The sequence below is a fragment of the Manis pentadactyla genome, chromosome 2 (assembly GCF_030020395.1).
Source record: "Manis pentadactyla isolate mManPen7 chromosome 2, mManPen7.hap1, whole genome shotgun sequence".
Classification (NCBI taxonomy): domain Eukaryota; kingdom Metazoa; phylum Chordata; class Mammalia; order Pholidota; family Manidae; genus Manis; species Manis pentadactyla.
Genome location: NC_080020.1, coordinates 128353817 through 128378503, shown reverse-complemented (window position 1 = coordinate 128378503; position 24687 = coordinate 128353817). Strand labels below are relative to the sequence as shown.

The 24687-nt window shown below is 43.1% G+C and overlaps 1 protein-coding gene across 1 annotated transcript in view; it reads right to left on the bottom strand.

Annotated features, from left to right (window-relative positions):
- Nucleotides 1-24687, bottom strand: part of MYO10 (myosin X) — a 210736-nt gene that overhangs the window by 30751 nt on the left and 155298 nt on the right. The window contains exons 19-20 of the mRNA XM_057496186.1: nt 4798-4922; nt 4589-4703 (exon numbers count right to left, since the gene is read on the bottom strand). Of these exons, the coding sequence (XP_057352169.1) occupies nt 4589-4703; nt 4798-4922 (240 nt within the window). The remainder of the gene's footprint in view (nt 1-4588; nt 4704-4797; nt 4923-24687) is intronic.

The following is a 24687-nucleotide window of genomic DNA, read 5'->3' as shown; positions in this document are numbered from 1 at the left end:
AAATGTCAAGACCTTCCACCAATCAAGGTAGCTTTTAATTTTGCAATTTAAGATTTAATGCATGTAACAAGCAGTTTTGAATGATTCCCTAAAAAAAAGTAGTATTTTTATATGCTTTTTCTATTAGTCGTCAACATGGAGGCATCTGGCAGGGTGGGGGCATAAATGACACACTCTGTCACTCATATGATTTTTTTATTTATGCTCCGTGAATCACTCTGGCCTGTAACAACACAGCATGTTCTCTTGATGGCACATTTTTCCAGACTCTGGTCTGTCTCTTCCAAGACATTTGGGTAAAACAGAAAATAAAGTGACTCAAAGCAGCCTTTACCTACTCCTGCTCTGGTTTCCTGAGTATTTGTAAAGCTCTATGACAAGTAACTCCTAGACAAGTTTTCAGACAATCCTCTTCCTATAATTCCAATTAACATGCCTGTTACTGCATAAAGAGACCACATCTTTAGCAAAACAACCAAACCTTAACGTAAAGGACAGAAGCTACAAGTATAAAGTTTATTTGTTGAAAATGATGTTTCCAAAGATATGAATCTCTGTTTATCAAAACCACAGATTAGAAGCAGTTTTCACCAAGACTGGATTTTAAGCAAGTATTTGAACTTCTCTTTGAGATTTTTTGGCATCAAGCATCTTATTCTGATGCTTTCGCTCTGGTGAATGTTTAAAAGAAAATAAAGTCAAATCTTGGGGAAGAAAGGTGACGGTGGTGGTGACATAATGAAATGGGTGTTGATTCTAAAGAGCCATGTATTTACCTAATGCATAAACAGGAAGCTTTTATGAAGGAAGGAGTGTTTCACACCTCATCAGACATCTAAAGAATGTCTTGGTTGGAATCAGGATCAGAGAAATACTGCATTTGTTTTATGCCCATCAAAAGGATAGCTCTCTGCTCTGCCTATTAAATCTACCTCCACATTTTTACCTATAAGGGGCAAACAAATAGAACAAAATACTTTTGGGGACCAGAATCCGTTTCATTAAGAACATCCACCCTGAGTTTTTGCAATGACACATGGAAAAGAGATGCCAGTTCTCCCAGCCCAGCAGTGAGCCCTTGCCATGTCCACACATTCCCAGATGTGGCCAAGATGGAGTCAGCGTGGCCCAGTAACTGTGATGGGAGGTGCTGTCCAGGGCTTAGGAAAGGGCAGTGTCCTCGCAAGGGCTCTTCTGCTGACCCTGACTCAGTACCCAGCATGCACTATTTCATGTGGGCTTTTTTCATCCTTATTTTAGACAGCTCAAGAGCCTATGGATTATTCTAGTATGATGTCTTTCTAAAAATACCTCTTGCAGGCTTTACTGCCATAGAACAAAGAGAAAAAGGCCTGGTAATGTAGTCCAGGCGGTTAGAACAGTGACATGTGCTGAGTCACAAGACAGAGGGAAAAGTCAAAACCAAGAAAACCCAAAAACAAGCTGCTCCCCTTGGTCGTCCTCATCCAAGGGGAAGTGTATCAGGAGCTCCTCCCGTCTGGGCTGTGCCACGGGGGTTCAGACAGGCCCCCCGCCTTCATCAGAAATGTGTCCCAGCACATGAATTTTTGCCCTCAAAGGACTAAATGTATCTGATTTAAGCTAGCTAATTCAGACCCGTTGCTGTGTTTAATTTGCTGGCTACAACGCTGTCCACATTTCCCTCTGTCATGTAAATACGATAAAAATTTCTTTACCGGAAGATCCAAATATTCATTAGAGGTTCAAGGCTTTAAATACAAAGACATTCTGGCAGCAACACCTACCAAAACACATGCTGGTGTATACTTAAGCCAAATGCTTGTCAAAGTCAAAGCTTTAGCAGGCACCATTTCAAATGTTCTAATGTTTATGTTTACTTTCCTAATGTTTCCATGAACTGACATGCTTCCATCCTCCTTCTACCTCCAATTTTCAACTTGTCACCCATTAAAGTTTAACACTTTAAAAGATTTCCTCCTCTTGAATACTACCCTGATCACTTCCATCCACAGTGAGCTGGGTCCTGGAGAAGCTGGGCCCTTATTCCTTAAGGAGATTATACTGTATGATTCGTTAGTTGTATGTGGATATCTTATCTCCCAGCAACAGAGTAAGCCGAGGTCAATGCTCATGTCGTGATGTCTCTGTGTCCCCAGCCTGGACCTGATTTCCACAATGTAACTTGTAAATGAAGTTGGATTGGTTCTTCAGAGCTCAGAAGAGAGACTGGTATTGGCTGGGTGAGTCATAACGATCTCTGATGTTACTGTACCTTACAGTATATGCCACTTAGACAGGAGGGGGATGTCAGTTCATAGAGAATGCACTGTCTTTTTTTATTAAAAAGAGCAGACGACACCGGACTCCTAATAGAGTTCCACTTCGGCCACCTTCTCTGGAAATTTTGCCTTGAGTGACTAAATGTGCAATATCCTTGTGCCACCCGACGGTTCTTTGGCATCTAATAGACGTTGCTTGTACAAAAACGATTAACCACACATTCCTTATAGGGTGGCTGTAGAGAAATCAACAGGCAAGGCCGAGCCAGCAAGAGCAAGACAGCCTGCGAAGTGTTACAACGGGGCCAGCATGGGAGGACAGGGGAGGGGGCTTAGCCCGGTCTGGGTGGGGTGTAATGAAGAATGCCCAAAAGGATTCCTGGTAAAGACCGCATCTAAGCTGAGACCTGCAGGGTGAGTTGGCTGAATGAGGTGGGAGGAGAATTCCAGGGAGAGAGACCTGTAAACCTGTGAGGACACACTTCAAGGGGACCCCCAATGAATTACAACTTTGGGTTATCTTTCCAGTGCAGGTGGAATCTATGACTCCCTCCTAGCCCATAGAATACGGCAAAGGTGAGGGGGTGTCTTCCGGGAATATGCTACATTATGTAAGGCTCCATCTCAGGAGACTAGATGAAAGAGATTCTCCTGCTGGCTGGTAAGTAAGGAGCCATGTTACTTAGTGAGCGGGCCTTTAGGAGTTGAGAGTGGCCCTAGGCGGCAGCCAGCTAGAAAACAGGAACCTCAGCCCTATTGCAGAAAAACTGGATTGTGGTGCCCCATGACCTTGAGCTCCAGAAAGGAATGCAGCCCTGGATGATACACTGTAGTCCTGGGAGGCCCTGACAGAGGACCCAGTTGAGCCATGCCTGGAGCCCTGAACCATACATACTGAGATAATTAGCATGTGTAGTTAAAGCCTCTAAGGCTGGGACAGTCTGTTAGACAGCCGTAGGTGAGTAATAATACACGACCTCTGCGTGCCGTCTCTACCCTCTTAGATGTTTGTATCCAAAACGCCCATCCAGCGGAAATTCCTCAAGAGTAGAGGAGTATTTACCTTGCTGAGTGGCCCCAAGGTGATGCTAAATGCTTGCCACTGATTCCACACTGGTCAATGTTAGGGACAGAAACGTTTTGTCCCTCCTCTGACACCCCATGTTCCGATGCTGCAGCCCTGACCCCCAGTGTGACGGAATTGAGGTGGGGCCTTTAGGGATAACTGGGTCTAGATGAAGTGAGGAGTGCGGGGCCCACGATGGGCTCAGTGCCCTTAAAGAGGACGAGAACCCAGAGCTCTGTCCACTGTGTGAGGACACAGTAAGGCAGCTGTCTGCACTCCGGGGAGGCCCTCACCTGCACCCCACTGAACAGGCACCGGGATCTTGGGCTTCCAGCCTCCAGAACTGCCTTTTAAGCCCCCCAGTCTGTGGGGGGCCTGAGCCGAGTAAGTACCCACAAGATACACCTTTCTCTCCTTCTTCCTCCCTCTCTCCATTCCTTTCTCCTCTTTTTAAACAAAGAACCACCTTGGTTAAAAACAATGTAATGTGAGTGGAAACCTCTCTGCTGCTGGGTCCTTTCTGGAGGACTGGACGCAATGACCGCCTCTCAGAGGCCTTTCACCTAGTCAAGGGCTAACCCCTGGATGCCTGCATTTCTGTGCCCAGGTCACACTTCTGTCTTTCCTGGGTGAGTGAGAGCATGGCGGTGAACCAAGCGAGGTTTTTGGCAGGCATGAGTTCTAAAGATGGGGAGAAGAGGGCACACAACCAGCTGATTTTTGCTGTTGAGGCCAGACTGCCCACCATGGAGCTCCTGTCTGGAATAAGGCTTCAGCCACACCAACATGTTCAAGAAATGCATTGCACCTGGCTTTCTGGAATGAACTTTAGGCAACCTATGGGATTTCAGACCGTTTGCTGGGCTCTGGCACAGCAGCTCCTGGGGAGCCACGATGGCATTCAGCATCTGAATTACGAAGTCGGGAGGCCTGGTGCCGCACTTCTTAGACGCCAGAGCTGCCCAGGCAGCCAAGGCACCAAGCTGCTCTTCACCGAGCATTTGCTGCTGACTGCCCAAGTGAAAACACACCCATAATGCTTAGCACCTGAGGCTGCGATGTGTGCCCCGAGGAAACAGAGTCCCTGCAAATTCAAAGCACTCTGAATAAAATATTAACTGTTTGGAGGACAAAATACTGTTGTGGGTATGATACCATGAACATCTTCTCAGTGTTAAAAACAGCCGGTTAGCAGTACCATAGGACACAGACCATCTCCCAGGGCTTTGCTGGGACACCCGTTCTTCCTCAGTGACCGTACCTTCGTCTTCCCCAGCTGCCACTCGCTGTTGGAGGCGTCGTAGCACTGCAGCAGTGCTGTGCACTTCCCCCTGACGTCCTCAGGTGCGGCCACGTGCCGCATCAGCACTCTATACCTGCAGCAGAAAGACGCCCCACGTCACCTTTTGCTACAACTCCTCTTTCCCAACCCCTCTGAAAAGGAAAAGGATCTGTTCAGCTCCATCTTGCCTTTTGTAAAAATCCTGGAAGGGTCTTCGCACCGCATACCCAGCCTTGCGGATCCTCACTGTCTCCAACATTCCTGAATACCGCAGCTGGTTCAGCACCACTGCCTGGTCAAACTGGTCTGGCATCTGAAACACGCAAAAAGGTGAGAAGACAAAGGTTAGTGAGGCTGCCCCACCACTGCTTTATGCACACACACATTTTGAACCTACACAGAATACAGAAAATGAGCCCCACCCCCATGTACCCATCACCCAGCTTCAACCACAACCACCCCTTGGCAATTCTGTCACATCCATGAGCCCACTTATCACTCCCCCCCATCCTTGGATTTTATGAAGCAAGTCCCAGATATCAAATACACCATCTAATTTGTAAATACATCAGTATCATTTTTTAATATGACCGTAATACCATTATTATCTAAAAAGATGCCAATAATTCCTTGATATTACTACTCATGTTCAAATTTCAGATTGTTTTACAAATATCATTAAGTATACCTCCATTTTTAATGCCGTTTTCCAAAGAATCTAAAAATGTCATACAGATATAACTTCATTTACTTGTAAAACTTCGACTTCAAGGCGTATTTTTAAGCTAAAGAATACAGTGGCCCAGGAAGGGCCAGGAGTGGGGGGGGGGGGGGCGTGGGGGCAGCTACCAGCGGAGTAAAGAGACAAAAATGAAAATTTTCTCAACTTCTAGTCAAACACCCCATTTATTGAGCTCCATACTATCTATGATCAGTAAATAAATTTAACCCCAGAACATACAAATTAAATACAGAAGAAATCAAACCAAGACTTAACATGCTGAAATGTATTCTCTTGCCCATTCGGAGCCCAAGAAGCTGGCATTGCTGATGGGTCACTAGTCATTCAGGGCAGAGCGCCCATGGGAGGCTATTTCCCACTTCCGGCTTTTTATGCAGTGATTTGTTATTCCAACCACCCATTCCTTTTAATTAATCTCTATTTTGTTACCCTACACAACTGTGTATAAAATGAAAAACAGTGCCAGAGGACATAAGTACAATGTTAAATAGGGCAAAAAAGAGTAATGTGGCTTAAATCTGGGATCCTTAAAAAAAGTCAATAACACAAAATCAGGCTTAAAGCCATGTTGTTCTGTACGCTTCCCAAACCAGCAAAAAGAAATTTAAAGAATGCTCTGCAAATCTCCCTTCAGCTTTTGGTGGGATAGCTGCCATCCTCTCCAGCAGGCTGACTGCTATTTAGTTTCTTCTGCAAACACTGTGGCCAAACTTGTCTTTACTCAGCAGGATTCTACCCAAATATAACCAATAAATTAGGGCAAACATCCAAAGAATTGCGTCTCACTGGTTTTCAGGCTGGATTATTTAACATATCCTTAGAAAAGTAAGAAATCCATAAAAATAAGACAACAGAATTATTGTTGGTTACTCTTAAACCTTACCCTTGGATTAAAAAATGGAGAGAAGCAACTATTCTGAAGGTATTTGGCTAAAATGCTTCTGTTATATTTATTTGGGAATACAATCTGACCAGTAGCAATCTACAAAGAATAGTGGAGAGCTAATATAAAACAAACCCTGAATAAAGGATCAGACTTAGTCAACTTGGTTAAATTCACAATCAGAGAAACTACTAATTTGATGCTCTAAGACCTTTCCAAATCGCTCTCAAACTTTCACCATTCCTGGCCCATAAATGTTTTTCCCAGTTCCTTCCCTTCCAATCTCTCTTTAACAAAGTCCACACAATACCTTTAGTTTGGCACTTGTTATTAAAACGTTCTAAAAAATATTACTAAAGGGTCACCCCACCCAGAAAGCTCGCCCGCGCTTACCATCTTCCAGTCTCTCCGGGGAACATCCCACCATCGGCCGGGCTCCCGGGCCAAAATTCATATGGAAAACTACTGCCACACTGACCTTTCGGCCACAGCTAAAGACACTGAACAATAATGAACACCATTCCTGTGCTTTAAAAAGTGCTCGGTCACCATGACAACCCCTTCCATTCTTGGGCTAATTAGTGTGGTGTGGTTGCAGGATTTCATACAGCCCAGGCAGGGCGGGAGGGAGCCACCCGGAGCAGCCGCTCTTTCCAGGCTCCCATTGCGATTGTGTTTCTGCCTCTTCACCGTAATTTAACCAGGGGAAGGGGGATCTATAGGCAGATTGTCGCTACGGGCAACCCACACTGCCATCACGAGGGGGGTAGCCTTGTACTTCCATTGCTGCCTCTCTTTTTAGCTTCAACCTCCTTTTCTGGTGAATTTAACGTTCAAAGATAACACAGCTAGGGGCTGGCCAAGTCACAATGGAAAGGCATTTCCCTTGCAAAACTCACTAACACACTCCAGTCTTCACTGGACACTAGTTTTCCAGAACTGGATTCACGCTGACAGAGCCTGTCTGTGGAGCACTAGCAGTGAAGTTTTCACGGCGACAAAAAAGGTTGGATTTGGGAAGTAACAGCCATAGAGTCTGATCTTGATCCGTTTACTGAATATTAAAGTACTAAATACCTACTACTATTTGCCAGGCCTTGTGGTTCACACGTGGGGAGGATTAAAAAAAAAAAAGGTGGGGGCTAGATGCTATTTTTTCTTTAATTAACGTCCCCACCAGAGTGGTGCATCTTTTACAATTGGTAAGCCTGTATTGATGCCTCATTATTACCCTGAGCCCACAGGTCACACTAGGGTCCACTCTTGATGATGTACATGCTAAGGGACTGGATGTGCCATGACACAGACCACCACCATGAGAGATCCGACAGAGGACTTTCACTGCCCTAATACCCTCTGTGCTCCTCCTGTTCACCTCTATCTCCCCAAAACCCTGGCCACCACTAATCTTTCTACTCACTCTGTAAATCATTTTGCTTTTAAGATTTGATTTCTTTTTTCATAGCAGTTTTAGGTTCGCAGCAACATTAAGAGGAAGGTACAGAGATTTCCCATGTAAGTCCTATCTGCACACATGCACAGCCTCACAGGGCTGAATGTTTCCCCAAGAACCCTGCAACATAAAAGGGTGACAGGTATGACAAACATCACTGCCTGTATAGTAGAGAGCCTAATATAAAAACCACAGTGAAAATGAAAATTAAGTCCCTTGGGAACACAGAAGTAAAAGCACCGAGATGGTTTGGGAGTCATGTGGATTTAAACCCAGATGAGACACGGAGTTTGGGCTCTTACAGCGAACTTTCACCCCAAGTGAGAAAGGGGCATTCTGCACAGAGGACCCAGCACCACCCAAAGCCAAGAGGTAGAAGCAGCAGCCGGCATGTTCAGTCAGTGGTCTGGGATGCGGATGGTGGCGGGAGGAGCTGGAGAGGGGCCCGGATGGGCGGGGACCTCCACACTCACTCTGACAACTGTTTCCAAGGTAAAGAGCCTGTGGAGGCTCAGAGCAAGCAATGAACGTGGTCAGACCTGTCCTGTAGGTCCTCCTTGTCAGCTGTGGCAAAACTGGAAACATGGCCGAGTATATTTTGGTATCATACACATCGTGAAATATTATGTAGCTATTAAAAAACAAGACCAAATTAAAGATGCACTAGTTGACTCTCAGGCCTTTTGCAGGGTGAGAAAAGATAATGTTTAACATTTTACAAAAATCTTTTTTGTGAAATGACAACTGCACCAAAACACCCCTCGCTCTATTTACATGTAGGTGCAGGAATATATGTCTATATATTTATATGCAGAAGAGCACAGGAAGACATGCATTAGGTTGTTACTGAGTGAGGGGGTACTGTTAGGGGTGGTGGGAAGAAGACAGCTAAGGAAAGAGGGGAGGAAAAAAAAATCATGCTGCATTAAAAGGAAACAATCACATATATGCAACATGAATGTTTTTCTGTATGGCTATGTATCTTTGGAGATGTTTAAAACAGTATTTTTACAAGGTAAAAACTCATATACAGAATGGATTCTAGAGGTCCTGCAACAAAGAGGCAAAGAGAAGCGGGAGGAGCAGGTGAGAAGTTGCTGTGGGGGGCCTTTAAAATAGAAACCAAATGTCCACCAACAAATGAATGGTCAAACAAAATGTAGTTAGTATATATACCCACACAATGGAACCCTTCCTTTATAAACAGGAGATGCAGCACTGGCACACGCCTGACACTGATGAGCCCCGAAAACATTATACTAAGCAAAGGAAGCCAGCCACAAAAGACCACATATTACATGATTCCACTCATAGGAATCTTCCAGAACAGGGAGTTCTACAGAGACAGAAAGTAGGGTGGTGGCCCATGCTTAGAGCTGGTGGAAGGGATGGCAATACGGGCGGGGTGGGGGTGTGGGGGACAGGGGGAAGCCAAAAGGAAGGGGTTTCTTTTTGAGGTGATGAAAATATTCTGAAATGAACTATGGTGACGGTGTCATCTATCTATGGATAGATGAAAAACCATCAAATTGTACACTTTAAATCAACCAACTGTATGGTATGTGACTTATATCTCAATAAAGCTATTTTTAAAAACATGTCAAATGCCAGAGACATGGAGGTACTTAAAATGGACAAGGAAGGATGGATGCCAGAGAAGGTGTGACTCCTGGAGGTAAGATTAAATATACTGAGTTTGAGGTCTTTTTACTCTACAAAAAAGAAAATTGGAAAACTTTTTTTCTACAATCTCAAAAACCAAGATTTCAGAATGTAAAGGCAAAATAAATAACTGATGAAAGAGCATGCTAAAACCTCTGCGAAAGTCAATTACAAGCCAGCCCTACCTACTGCAGCTTACAATCAAAATACAAGGCAACAGAAGTGCTGTCAAATAGGGACGCAGGGCAGGGCAGGTGCTTTATGACAAAAAGACAGACATCAATGCATTTATGTGGTAATGAATCTGATTACTCTGAGCATTACCTAACCTTCCTAACTTCATAAATACTGCATAAAGAGAAGTATGACCATGAATGTGAAAAGTCACCTGTTTATAGTACATTCAATCTGTGCTTACTTAATTAAAAGAAAATAGAGTGACTTTATAATCTATGGAACCTCATTGTTCTTGGATTTTTCATCACCTGAGATCTTACAGAAACCTGCCCAAGAACCCTGAGAAGCGCTCAGAAAGAGGGGGTAGGGGTGAGGGTGCAGCCTGCCACATGGAAGCCCTTGGGGTTTGATGGGGGCCAGCCAGGACGTTAGGGAGAAGGGACTGCTCTCTACTCTGACGACAAAGGTCACACACACTGATGGAGCACATCTGCAAGGAACCAAGTGGGGTGACGGTAGAGAAATCCAGCACTCCTGCTCAGGTGAGTGTCCTGGAGAGAGACAAATGTATAATATATTATCACTCTGAGAGGGGAGGACAAGCTAGATGAGGAGGTAGGCTGGCACATGACTGATTCTTAATTTCATTCTGTCATCTGTTGGTATGTAATACAATTTAACATGCATCTATGAGATCAATTTTTAAAAATCTGGTTTGAGAGTAAAAAATGACATACTTTGTCAAATGCATTTGTAAATTGCCAACTACATAACTCACGGTAATTTACTTATGCCCTACCTCGTGCCTAAGAGGAATTACAGCAGGCTAAACTGAACATAAATAGTGATTAAAAGAGGAAACAGTAGACAATGCATTGCATTCCCCCTCTTGCCTTGGCTAACAGGAAGCTCCAAGGTAAATTGAATTCTCAATAATAACTGTCGTTGACCAGGCATTTTATTTTGCCTTACTATTTGAATGGCTCTTCATAGATGTTGATCAACAGATATCTCTATTCCTTTAAGGGGTATGTGTTATTTTTAAAGTCTAAGATAGTCATAAAATATAATGTAGAAACATTAATAATTTCTTTTAGAAGAATCCTATTATTCTACCCTCAAAGAGCTATTATTGCTTATACACATGGACTTTCAAATTCATGCAAGACAGCAGCCTTTCAGGAACCATGTCTCTTTGGTTGACATGTGTTAAGCAGTGATAGCAAGCCTTCAATTCTAACAGCACTTTTAACACAGAAATGCTGATTGTGCGAGCTGGGTATTATTCTTCTTCTATGTTGTACATGAGGAACCTGGAAGCCAGCAAGGCTAGATGACCTATTCAAACCAGTTTTAACATTTGCTTTAATTAAACAATTAGGAAAGTGTATCTCAAAGAGCTTAGCATTCTTGAAAACTAGTACGTGAATCAAATGAGTACACGTCAAAGTATATTTTCCTACTGAGTAATGTTGTAAAAATCAAGGGCATTATTTCCATAGGATATACTTCTCAAAAGATGTGCTGGAAACTTTATTAGGAAAAGATGGCATCCGGGCAGAGAAGGTGCCGAATATTGTAGCATTCCCAGCAGTACCCACTCTAGTGGGAACAGGGAGGAAGGGCCTTAGGAAACAACCTGCAGGTGCCGACTGGGTCTAAACACAGGTGACAAGTTACAATTAAGGGCCATAGCAGTGTATATCAGAACACTGTGAGGTCAGGCAAATACTTGTATTTGGAAGTAACTGGTGAACAGAGGGAACTTTTTGGAATATCAAATGGCCAACTCTGAGCAAACCTCTGATTGCTGAGGTCCCATTAACACAGATAATGAAAGGCTGACAACATCCTTATTCTGCATCTCAGCCTCAGTTAACAGAGAATCTAAACATTCTTTGACTCACGTGTGGTTACAACTCCACTGGCGTCTCTTCTCTCCTTGGAAACCTGCCAGGGGTGGGCCTTTGAGAAGAGTCAATGCACGTCAGTGGACAGAGGGACACACTTGCAACACACTTAGCTGCATCCTGTGGAATGAGCCCCGTGACAATACATTTAACAATGACCACTTTGGCTTTCCTAACAAATGCAACTTGATAACTCATTCAGGTGCTTCTGAACACTGGCTATGTATCTAGAATGGGTCCCTTCCTCTTTCGGAAATGTACTTAATTTACTCAAAATCTAAAAACTAATCACCTGTCTTAGATCACAATGTCTTATAGATTAGGTCAAAGTACACATTACTTATTACTTTAATCACAAGTATTTATTAAGAACTCCCGTAGATGAAGCAACCATCCAGGAATATACCAGAGCATACCTGGTCCCTGCTCTGACCCGACAAACGCTCCAGTCTGCTTAGAGCACCACACGCAGGAGCCCTCGCATCCCGGAACACAGAGACCAAACACGAGGTCGGTGCATCACACTAACCGATGTTTTATCGCCCTCACATAGTAACTTAAGGAAACAAATTTAAACTTTTTTGTCTGGTAAGACTCAGACCCCTCCCCACCCAGGACTGGTTCCACTTTTTCCTCATCATTTTTAAATGGATCCTGACCTACTTTATGTGAAATATTTCCAACTTTATTTACATACATATTAGGTCTGCACCTGAAGGATCTTTTATACAATCTATACACTATGAAGGATTAGTCTCAGCATCCTAAGAAACATAAAGCAAATTGGTTCTTCAGTAAAAAGAACCATTACATGATTCTTTATTCTGGTAAGTAAATATTGCCTAGTTGGGGAGAGACGCTGCCAACAACCCTACAGAGAAGACTTAAAATTTTACATTTTATGTAAGGTAGATGTGTATTTGCATTTTCATTATGTAGGATAGATATGTCTTTGCCCTAGTCAACTTTAAACACAAACCAACCAACTTCACCTTTCATATAACTTCTCCAACCTTATGAAGCCAAAGACTCCAGAAGAGCTTATTAAAAGTCGATTGTGTTATGCTAATAAAGTATCATTCCCAGCCCTCTACTGACTGATAAAATCTTACAATGGGACTCCTGTCCTCACTTGTTACTACTTAAAAAAATTAAAGAGGTACAAGGCCTCTCAATCTTATTTGCTGTGTTTGCTACATCACTCTCTCAGAAGTGGTTAAATATTGGATAGAAGTTTATCATACTTTGAACAAAAGCACTTTTCAAAAGCACAGTTACTAAAGCAGGAATATAATTTTCCTGACCTTGAACAGAGAGTAAACAAAAGCCCATTAAACAAGCCACAAAGGCTCTTTGTACTTGCATCAGTCATTTAATTCCTGGCCTGTTAAACATTTCACACAGTTGCTGCCTCTTGTTTATTTTCCCATTTGGAGCTCCGAGGCAGCAACTAATTTCCCCGGGAGAAGAGGCAACCCCTTCCCAGGGGAGAAACAGGCAACATGGCTACAAACGCTGGGAGTCAATCCTGCAGGTCAGACTACAGAGAAGGGGGATTCTCACTCCCCAGGTACTGCCCTCCCGCTACACCCGTCCTGGCCAAGTACGGTCACTAGCCTGGGCAACGAAAGCCGAGCTCTGTGACAGCTGGAAGCTGTGTGCTCACCTCACAAACCCCAACTACTTAACGGAAAAGGAAGAATCGGAACATAAACAACATTCACATACGTGCACACACACGTGGACAAAACCTTTCTGATGCGTAGTTTTAGCCATTTCATCCCCGTGTTCACAATCTCCAGCACATGACAAATTAAGACAAAGGCTTCAATTTCATGCCCAAGGCCCCTGTGGTACGGTCCAACATAACTTACCGGTCAATACACACCTACATATATCTGACATTTTAGTCAAACTACAGATCTGTTTCTTGACTAAAACCCTCACTTTCTGTTTTACCTTAGCTGCAGCAAGCCTCTCGGCCTGAAATAGTCTCTCCCGGTCTCTACTGAGTTTGGTGTCTTAGGGGTCTCCCAAACGCACCCTCAATAAAATTGCTCCTCATGCATCTGACTGATGCCACTGTGATGGCTCCCTCCCTTGGCAGCACATGCTGTTCTTGCCTTACGTGACCTTGCCCGTGCTCTTCCTCATGTCACACACTTTTTACATGTTCATCAGACATATCCATGTGAACTCCCTACTAAATTACAAATTCTTTCAGGGAAGGAACTGAATTTTAATTTCTCATTAAACTGGCTACCATTGGACCTGACACATCAAGTATGTAAACGTTTACACTCTTGTAATTGCACAAATTGTTTAGAACTGTTTAAAAATTTGATTCTATTTAAGACTGTTTCTAATGTACTTGTTTGGTGATGACTTAGAAATATCAAAACACAGTACATGAAAGGAGAAACTGGTAGGTTGGACTTTGTTAAAATTAACAACTCTGAAAGACGTGAACACAATGAAAAAGGCGTGTAGCACACTGGGAAAATATTTGAACAACACATATCTGAAAAAAGGTTCTATCCGAAATACACAAAGAACACTTAGTACTCAACAATATGAAAACCATCTGATTTAAAAAAAGCAGAAAAGATCTGAACAGATATCATCAAAGAAGATATAGGGATGGCTAATAAGCATATAGAAAGACGCTCAATAGCAGTTGTCTTAGGAAACTGCAAACTGAAATGAGATATCAACTACACACCAATGAGAGTGATTAAATCCAGAAAACCGAAAATACCCAGTGATGGCGAGCTGTGGAACTCTAATTCATAGCTGCTGAGATGAAAACTGATACAGCCCAACTGGAAGACTATTTCTTAGAAAGCTAAAGATAGTCTTAACATACAATCCAGCAATCCTGCTCCCTATGTATTTACCCAACTGAGTTGAACACATGTCCACACAAAAACCTGCAGGTGAATGCTTATAAACAGTTTTATTCATAACCATCAAAAACTGGAAGCAATCAGGATATCCTTCAATAGGTGAATGGACAAAGAAACTGTGGTACACCCATACAATGGGACATTATTCAGATTTAAAAAAAAGCTATCAAGCCTCCCCCGCCACACCGCCCCAAAGTACGGAGGAACCTTAAATACATACTGCTCAGTGAACACAGTCTGAAATGGGCATATGTAACAACTGGATTCCAATTATAGGATGTTATATAACTGATTCCAATTACAGGACACAGGCAAAGCTACAGGGACAATAGCTCAATGGCTGCCAGGGGCTTAGCGGGAGGGATGAATAAGTAAAGAAACAAGAAATTTCAGGCTGGTGAAACTAATCTGTATGATGCTGTAACACTGGATACATGGTATGATGCATTTATCAAAATCAGTAGAACTTTACAGCACAAGAGTGAACCTTGGAGAATCCCAGGAAATGCAGACTGCTACACAAAATAAATTAAATGTATTTCGTCTGTATGAAATGACCTCACTGAAGGATGGGGGGAGAGAGAAGGGGAAGGGGCTGACTTCACTATCTCAGGATATGGAATCAATAAGATTCAAGGCCGAAGGAGCTGCATATAAGCCCTGTTCTGGAGCTGATGAAGCTAATTCCTCTGGGAGGTAACAATTCTGGTACGACTATATAATTAAATAAATGGATGGCAAATGGTGGGAGCCAGGTTTCTCACTGGTGGAGCCAGAATTGTTCAAGAAAACCTGAATGAGATGAATTCCATTCAACTACATTTGATTTACTTTCATGAAAACGGCAGAACTCAGTTCTGACGCTGGCTGAACTGTCACTCTAAAGGATGCCAACCACAAGGTCCAAGCAGTCCTCACAATGTGTTTCTAAAGAATATTCCCCAAACAGTTCAATACCCAGTTATTTTTTCAAATAGTTATATGACAAAACTGGAATGTGTTTCCATAACAAATGGTTCAATTGCAAGGTATGGTGTAGTAGCTTTTCAATATGCAGTTTAATGAGACAGAAATAAAAGATATAAGGAGATAAAAGTTGTCTCACCTTCTCCATTAAGTCATCATTAAATGAAAGAATGCACACCAAGATGTTTTTTAAACCAGAAAAATAGAGCACATAGTGAAAACTGCATGGCTGTCCTGGAGAAACCACGGTTGCCAGTCTCTCAAGTCTTTCCTTCCAGACATGTTCTATGCATGTGTAAGTATTTGATTGTATGCATGTCACACACACTCACATGCACACACAGATAAACACACTGCTTTAAAAAAAAAAAAAAAAAGCAAAAGCATGTTCCACTCTTTGCTCTTTTCACCTAATGGAACTTTTGAGTTCCCTGTTAGGACATGTGGGTCTCCTGTGGTCTTCTGCCCACAGCCGCACAGTAACATCATTACTAGAATGCATGTAAACCAGCTCCCTACAGAGGAGCATGTAGTTGGTTTTCTAATTCAGCTCTTACTGAATGAAAGGAAATAATGTGAGACCATGGAGTTCCCACACCCATTTCCTACCAATGCCTCCATCCTTGGCCCCCAGGCACCCCGTTTCGAGGTGAATGCAGTCCTCTACCCTCATGGCCGGCAGTGCACAGCACAGAACTGCAAGGTGCTTACTCCCACATGAAGTTTTGGAACCTCGTCGGACCCATCCAACCTCTAAGGACACGTGGTTACTGAGATTGAGATTCTTACCTGTGAGACAGGCTTTCGCTCTATGAACAGTCACAGAGCAGGACCCCCTCGGCTCCCAGTTTATACACAGAGTCTATGCTAGTTCAATACTTTAATCTATCAGTCAGAAAGTAATTACTGAGAAGACAAGTGATTTTAATGCTGCCAGTTTTCGATTTGTTCTAGATGTTAGACCATGGAAATTCATGAGTTTATCTGTCATACTATATAACAAGGTCACTTAATGAAGGCTAGAAGTCTAAAGGGATGGGTTATGATAAACACTGTACCTTAAACCAATTTAATAAAAAAGCAGCTACTTACTCTTTGAACAGGGACATTTCCACCAATGAATTTAAATAAGCATTCTACTCGAATCCCTCCAAATCCTTACATCCATCCTGTGAATTACATCAGCTCACGGCAGTCAAATTAAATGCATGATGTACACTGAAGAGGCCAGCACTCAGGAAATACTATTTATTAGCTAACCTTTGCAGAGCACTTTGTAATTTCCAAAGTACATCACATAAAGATAGGGTCTCTACCAGCCTGTGAGATGAGCAGGCAGCCATTAGTATTTTCATTGAACAGGTGCAAAGAATGTGAGGGCAGGTACCGGAAGTGAGGAGCAACAGAAGCCCAACTTGTTCTCATCTCAGAAGCCCTGCAGGCTCTGCAGGAGCTCCTCTACTGATCAGGGCCCAGTTCCACATGACACCGAGGGGAGGAGCCGCTAGATCAGCTGCGTGGCTGACCAGGTTGAAGCACGCCTGGTCCAATAACTGTATTTGTAAATCTGCATGGTGGCAGTGGCCCTAGCATCAGTTAGGAACACTACGTGGGTACCAGTGATATTCCCAGCAGGGGAGCAGCAAAACAAAGGCTAGTGAGCAACAAGGGCTTATGTGCCAGGCGCCATGCTTTTTATTTTTTAATGTTCACTTTTCATCTTAGCCATGCTATGAAGTAGGGATTCCCAACACCCCCATTTCACAGAAGCACAGCCCGAGGCAGCGAGGTTAATTAATTTATCTATGGTCACAAAGCTCCTGCCAGAGTGCAGAGTGCGACCAAGCCAGTGCTAAGAGCCACGAGGCACTGCTCGTCCTGCAAGGTCCAAGTTCAGTGGCAGGTGGTGGTTGGGGGAGCTCCTGCAGTTCCAAAATTTTCATTATTTCACAATGGACTCTGTTTCCTGATCCACTTTTCCTGAATATTCTTGAATGAAATTCATCACAATAGCTATCTTGGTAACAGACTTTAAACCAAAGCAGAAATCAACTTGTGAGGACGCAAACTCACATGAGACAATATATTTAGTTAGAGCAGGGGTTAGCAAACTACAGGCTCCGAGCCACATCCGGCCTGCCACCTGTTTTCGTAAATAAAGTTTTCTTGGAACACAGCCATGCATTGTCTGTGACTGCTTTCACACAACAAAGGCAAAGCCTAAAATAGTTACCAGCTTGCCAGTTACAGGAAAAGTGTGCCAATCCTTGAGTTAGAGAATGAAAGCCAGGCAAACAGTGCAGAGTGCAAACTGAACTGTGCTCTAAAGGGGATTACACACCAGATTTCCAAAAAAAAAAAACCAGTAAGAAAAGAGTAAATATTTTAATTTTGAAATGTGTTACATGTTGATGTGGTAACATTTTGGATATACTGGGCCAAGACATATTAAAACTAATTTCTTTTTATGCCCTTAAGTATGGCTATTGGAAAAATTTAAATTATGTTTATGACTTACGTTTTATTTCTACTGGACAGTGTTGCTCTAATAAATTAGGCTAAGCCTCTGGCTGCATAAGGATTTGGAAAGTACAAGAATAACAAGGCTTAACATAATTCTATTTGCTTTTGTTTGATAGTTGGAGCATGTTTTATATAAACGAACTGTCAGACCATTTTAATATAAGGCGTATATAGAGACTAACAGTGTATTACTTCTTACCGAAAACATTTTCCATATTCCAAGATGAAAAAAATACCACTCACAATGTGAAACAGAGACCCAGTGAAGTTTTGAGGCTAATGACTTTAAACAAAGAAATGAGACCTAAAGAATTTCCATTAGCTTCAAATAAAGTATGAAGTATCAATACAAATGATTCTCAAAATATGCTAATTTCATTTTTTCTAACAAGTTTCTATTTAGTTTCTGATGCCACTCCAGAAGCTTCTTAAGACATTAAGTTGGTTTTATTTTTAATAAGCCATCAAAAAACCAGCATCTTTACCACCTATGGTAACGATGAAAAAGTACCACTGGGGAAGTCTGTAACGAAGCTAGACGGAACAGGCTGAAACAGGTCACACACACACACACACACGATCCTCCCCACCATCCTGCCAAAAAATGGTTGGAAAGGCTGTGACCAGCAAGTTATCTCCCCAGCGTTCGGTTCAGTACAAGTACTTTTGCTTTGTGCCCGTGGGACATTTGGTCATTAGAATCTTAGCTACCATTGTGCCCATGTCACATACTTGTTACCAAACCCCACCAATGGCCTGAAAACCACATGCAGTTAACGTCTGGTCAAATGCTTCCTTGAGTTGCAAGAATGCAAGCCCGCCCTCTTCCACAGCGTCTTTATTCCATTCTCATTCCTTTCCGGTTTCCTGCCTTCCAACAACCGCCCTTGCACCTGCTGGTCTGCCTTCTCTTCCTCTCGATGGCCTTACATGAAGAATACTGCACACTGAGGGTGTCCTTACCTCCTCTCCTGCACACACCGGACACAGCTGTCCCCATTCTGCCTCCCCTTGGGCCATGAATTCCCAGGAAAACCTGCAGCAGTTCCTGGTCTTCCTGCATGCACACCAGAGCCACCCGGGGCTTTCCTGTGGACGCCCTCTGCCACGCACAGTGGGGAGACAGAAAGCAGTGTGTTTCTGCAAAAAGGGGCCCTTGGATTACTAATAATGGAGCTGGTGTTTAATTGGCACAACTGAAAGGAGACTATGGTTTTCCGTCCTGAATTAAAAGTGCAACAGCAAATAATGGTACCTAATTATTTAAATATGGGTTGCTCTGTACAAAGGATTTTTGTTAGCTTAATTAAATCTCAAAGAATTCTTTCAGGGCAAGTAGGCTAACCAGGGATATCATTCTATTACATAAACGGAGGAAGTGAATTGGACACAACCTAAGTGACTTGCCCAAGGTCATGCATGTGACTGGTGAGCATCAGGACCCATGTCTAGGTTCTATGCTCTTCCCAGTTCGTAGGAAAACCAGAAGGTAATGACCCGAGTGTGGCCTGTGACAGGTGCTGACCAGCCCATGAGGAGAGGGACATGAAAAGTGAGAGCAAGCACTTAAGAATTTTTATTTAGCTAATGTGACATGGCCACATTATATTTTTCCCTATTTTTCAAAAGTACCAGTCCACAACAAATTGGTAATAAAAAAGAACTTGCTGCACATGTGGTTTGAGAAGTGCTACTGTAGGTGGTACCAATGTCAATACTGGGTAGTGTTTACAAGAAATTTCTTGGCAATCATGTGTACACAAATCTGCTGTTACATTAATTTTGCATAAAGTACTACACTTATTTCCCTTTCTATTATTTACCATCCAATCAGGCTCAATGGATAAGGAAAGTGTATTTATCTAAATCCTTCCTCAAAGCTGCTGCAAGTACAAAATGTTCAGAAAACTTGATACCACATTCCTGTTACCAGTTCTCCAACTGTACATAAGATAAAATCCAAGCATTTTTGTATTTCTGTCTCCCCATCTTCATCCTCTGCACTCCTCACTCAGATTTCCTTCTCGAGTGGGGCCATCAACCCTCCCTTGTTAACAAACTCCCACTGTACTCAGGGCAGCCACCCTGGGAATGAGATCATCCAAGACAATGTGGCAAACCCCTTCAACTTTGCCAGGTACTGTCTCTCCGAGCTTCCTGTGGAGTGAGGCTCAGTCACAGGCCACAGTCTGGCCCCTACAACCAAACAGAGAAGCCAGGAGCAGGATGTGAGGCAAACTGAGGGGCTCCTGGGAAAGATTTTTCCTTCCTAATAAAAGGAGAGCTGACCTTTTTGACCCAGCCCCAATTCGAATCTCTGAGGGGTTAATATTTAAGAAGACAATGTCTCCTTTATTCATAGATGCATTCCAAGGGCATGACAGGTACTCAAAAACTATCTGTTAAGAGAATTGAATGAGTATGTTCTGAGGATGTGATGGTTGCTGCTACAGCAGCCATTTTGCAACTTTAAGGACCAAGAGAACTGCAGATGCATCAATTTGAACCCCTGACGTTAGAGCTATAAACAAATGTTTCTTATTAAATATGTACTTACATATAAACTGTGGAGGTCACTGTTGACCAAGTTACTCTGTGTTTTATCACTGAAAAGTTGGGGTTTGCCCAAAGGGAGACTGAGGGGGTAGCAAGTGTGTGTGACACATATATACGGTCTGTTGGTAGGTGTAAAAGGTCTTGTGGAGGAAGGAAAGGGTTATTCCTGGGAAGGAGGGACACCAGTGGGGAATGGGCTTGGATTCCAGAAAGACCAAGATCCATGATAAAAACGCAAGGTGGGTGTACAACTGAAAACTCTATAGTGGTTAATACCACAAACCTCAAAAATATCCAGAAGGCAAATCAACAGTGGGGTAGAGGTCAGCAGTGGTGGCGTGAGCTGGTGTATTATGCCAAAGCCATTTGAACATCACAGGGCTGTGGTCAAGTTCAAATCTAGGTCAGAGAAGTCAGAATCATAGACAGAATATATGGACCCAGGGTCTGTGGCCACATGAGAACCACTTGGTGGTGGCCTCATCTGCAGCAGCCAAATAGCCAGGAGGCCTGGGAGGGGTTAGTTTTAGGAAGGACTACTCAAAATGCAGTGGGGACCTGACAGAGGGAGGGGAGAGAGAACCCTACCCCGTGGAGGAGGGCAGGTGAGTTGGCTAATGACAAATGCTCTCAGCCCTTAGGTGGATTACAAGGTGAGGTCACGTGCTGGAGTGGGAAGGCTGACAGCAGGCTCAGGAGTGTGGGAAGGCTTCAAGATGGGGAGGCCTCCTCCGAGGCTGGCGCAAATGCGTACCCACAGATCAAAGTTCTTGAAACTGTTCAGCAACAGCTTGGAATCTGAGAGAGAGAGGAGTACACAGGCATCACAGGCATCGTTTAGGACAGGGCTGAAGTCTGGAGAGAGGTGGTGAGCCAAGGCATCTTGCGGGAGCCACACATTCATGACTAAATAAACAGCTCCTCACCTCCTCCCGGACCTGGGCCGTTGCTCTAGGTCTGGGCTCACACTGTCATCTACCCAAGCTGGGCGCTGATGATTTGGGGACGTTTGAAAATATGTATGCTATGTTCCTATTTAAGAAAATGTTTTAGAGGCCCACCAATAAATCCATCCAGTGGAGGTAAGAAAATGATGAAATTCCAGAGCGGATTCATGGGGGATCAAGAGAAGTGAGGGACTGAGGTCTATGCCACAGAAAGCAACAAGTTCATTCAAATGGGGGAGTATAATCAGTGGGAGGCCAAGAAGTCACAGGAGGGCAAATGCAAATTGTGAATAGGGCCTATAAATGTAAAATCTGTGGTTAGTTCAACACATATTCCTTAAACATCGATTCTGAGTGTCAATTAATATGTGTTGAGACTCTCAGAGAAAACAGAAAAACTGAAAATTTGTTCTAAAGAAGACCACAAACCCTGGTAAAGACAACAGAAGGTCCAACCTTTGGCATAAATCCCATCTGGAAATCCTCACGCAGCAGCCTCCATCTGGGGTATCATCTGTTGCCATTTTATCTAGTGAATGTAATTAAACCCTTTTTATCTCACTAAACTGACCCTCAGTCTTTCTCTGTTCATCATGGTTAGATTTCTACTTCCCCGTCCACCCTACCAAACAGGTTACAGTCGCCTTTATTGAGATGAACTCTGAAAAATCATGCTGAGAAAAACAAATTAGGAGGGCAGCTGTCTCTCTTTATAGATGCTGGCAAGGAGGGGCCAACCAGTCATTCACATGCTAAAAAGCTGTGCAACTAACCAAGTCACTTATACAATCCCCAAAGTTGTGTCAACGCTGTAAGGATGCTGAGCTGGAAAATGGAAAGCAGGGGATGAGGATAAAAGGATATGTACCCAGCAGCCATGCATTCTCCAGCGTCCACAGCCAGGTATATTTGTCAAACTGAGGTCTGTACTGCTTGGCCGGTTACTATTTTTATAATGCTGCGTCAATGGGTACTGCAATATGCCACCTTGGTGGCATTAAATCACTGTTCAGATACTCGTCAGGAGAACATACTTGGCCTGTCTTCCTGCTTTAAGGGGTCTGAACTACCACAACAAACACTTCCCATCCACTGGGAGATGGCGACCCTTCCACCACACTTAGTTTCAAAACAATCTTTTAAGTTAGGATACAGAGAAAAACAATGGCTCTCAGACATAAAGGCAAATGAGAAATGGGGAGTTTGAACTGTCCCAAAAAGTATGTGATAAAAATAGCAACTTGAACAACCTAAGACAGGCACAGTCGCAGGGGGGCCATCAGGTGAGAAATTGGGGATCAACAGAGGTGAGGCTTAGAACCTCACCTCCCCCCCCCACGTTTTGAGAGAAATCTTCTGCATACGTGGATGTTTTATTGCCCTTGTCTAGCTTGGATTAACACATAGTCTACAGGCACACACCTGATGATCTACATTTGCTCTCTTACAACACTAAACTATGTTTTCTACCTTTATCTTGCATCTACCTACCACTTCAGCATTTTATTTATAAAAAATAATAGTAATAATAAAGGGAGAAATGTGGGATTCACATATAAATCAAGTATAAAAATCAAACGAATATTCATATTTGACCTGATTGTTTATAGTTCATAATGAGTGATCAAAACCGAAAGTTTTTGTGATGACTGCCCTTGTACTGTTCACCATGTAAGAACTTAGTCACTATGTAAGAATTTGTTCATCATGTAAGAACTTGTTCATTGTGCTTCAGAAGATCGGAGACTGATGAGAATTAGGTTTGGGGTGGATTAATGATTGTGCATTGAGTCCCCTGTACAGAATTTTATTGTTGTTAACTGTTAACAACCATTTGATCAATAAATATGAGAGATGCCCTCTCAAAAAAAAAGAATATTAATAAGAACTATACATTCACTGTGAATTTATAAACTCATCAAATAAAATACCCTTTATTTCTTAAAAAAAAAAAATAGCAACTTGGAAAGATGTGAGCCAACCGCTCGAGATGTCAACTATTAGAGTATGACTTCATCAGATTCACGCCAGCATCAGAAGAGACTGGCATGAAGTGGCCCCTCTACACTGCTTAAGAGAACATGCTAGGGAACGAGTTACCCTCTTGATAATGGAGTTAGCTGACTTATAAATATTCATGGATAAGCTGGGCTATGAGAAACAATCAAATGGCGACTTTTACCTGAAAACTGTTCTGTGTGGCCTGCCCTGAGGGAAATGGTAACATGTTAGCAAGCCCTAAATTCTACTTTCCAGAAGGAAAACGAGGGCGTGGTGAGAAGGGGGTGTTGGTGAGCCCAGCCTCCTAGGAGTCCTTTATCTTGCTTATTCATGTATTAAGTGGTTGTCTACAAGTTATAATGGAAAATTAGCCAGCCTCAGACATGGCCAGTATCTGTTAAGTATAAATTAGGAACACTACGAAATATTCCGCTGAGCAGCTGGGAGCTGCTAGGAAACGGGAGGTCAGGCAAGGCTCCAAGGCCAGACTATTCCCACCCCTGTGGCCTGCACATGCATGCCAGACCGTGAGGCCAGGCTTCTGGGTTGTGCCAATCAAGATGTGGATATCACACTACCCTCCAACCCCCACTTGGGGAGAAGGTCCAGCGTGTGATGGGCTATGCTGGGTCACCTGCAACCTGGCATCGGTTTCTTCAAGGCACCGGTGTCTGAGAATTAGTACAGAAGAACAAGTTTTAAGTTGAACACTATTTCACTAAGCAAAATAGGAAAAAATAAAAGGGAGAGCAAGTGAGAGAACACAAACATGTCCCTAAACCCAAGACAGACACGGGGCACAGAGAAACGTGGGGATGACAACAGTGGTATTTTTTTCTTCCTCACCAGTCCTCAGAACAAGGCATCTTCCTTTCAGTGACCCACTTTATTTCACCTACCATTTACCACGTTCCTCATCCTTGGAGTTAAAGAATCGCCATTAGGGTTCTGATACTTTCGCCTTGGATTTGTCTTCCTCTGCGTTTACCTCAAAATGAATGTCGATAAATTCTACCTAAGGATAAGGTGCTGATTCTCAGTGGCAAAAAAAAAAAAAAAAAAAAAAACGACAAGCACAAGGAAACAAACATCTCTGTTTGCTGGGATGGCCACACAATTAGCATCAGAGGCCTCTACCGGCACACAGACGTTGCCTCTTTCCATATGGCAAATAGAATAATTATTACTATTAGTCTTCATGACCATCCGTGGTCACTGTGTTCCCAAGTTTTACAAACCTGATGGCAGTTAACCCTTGTGACCACACTAAAAAGGGATGACTTCTGCCCTCATCCCATTAGCGAGAAAACTGAGGCTTTAAATGATAGACCAACACCACGTGGGTGGTGAAA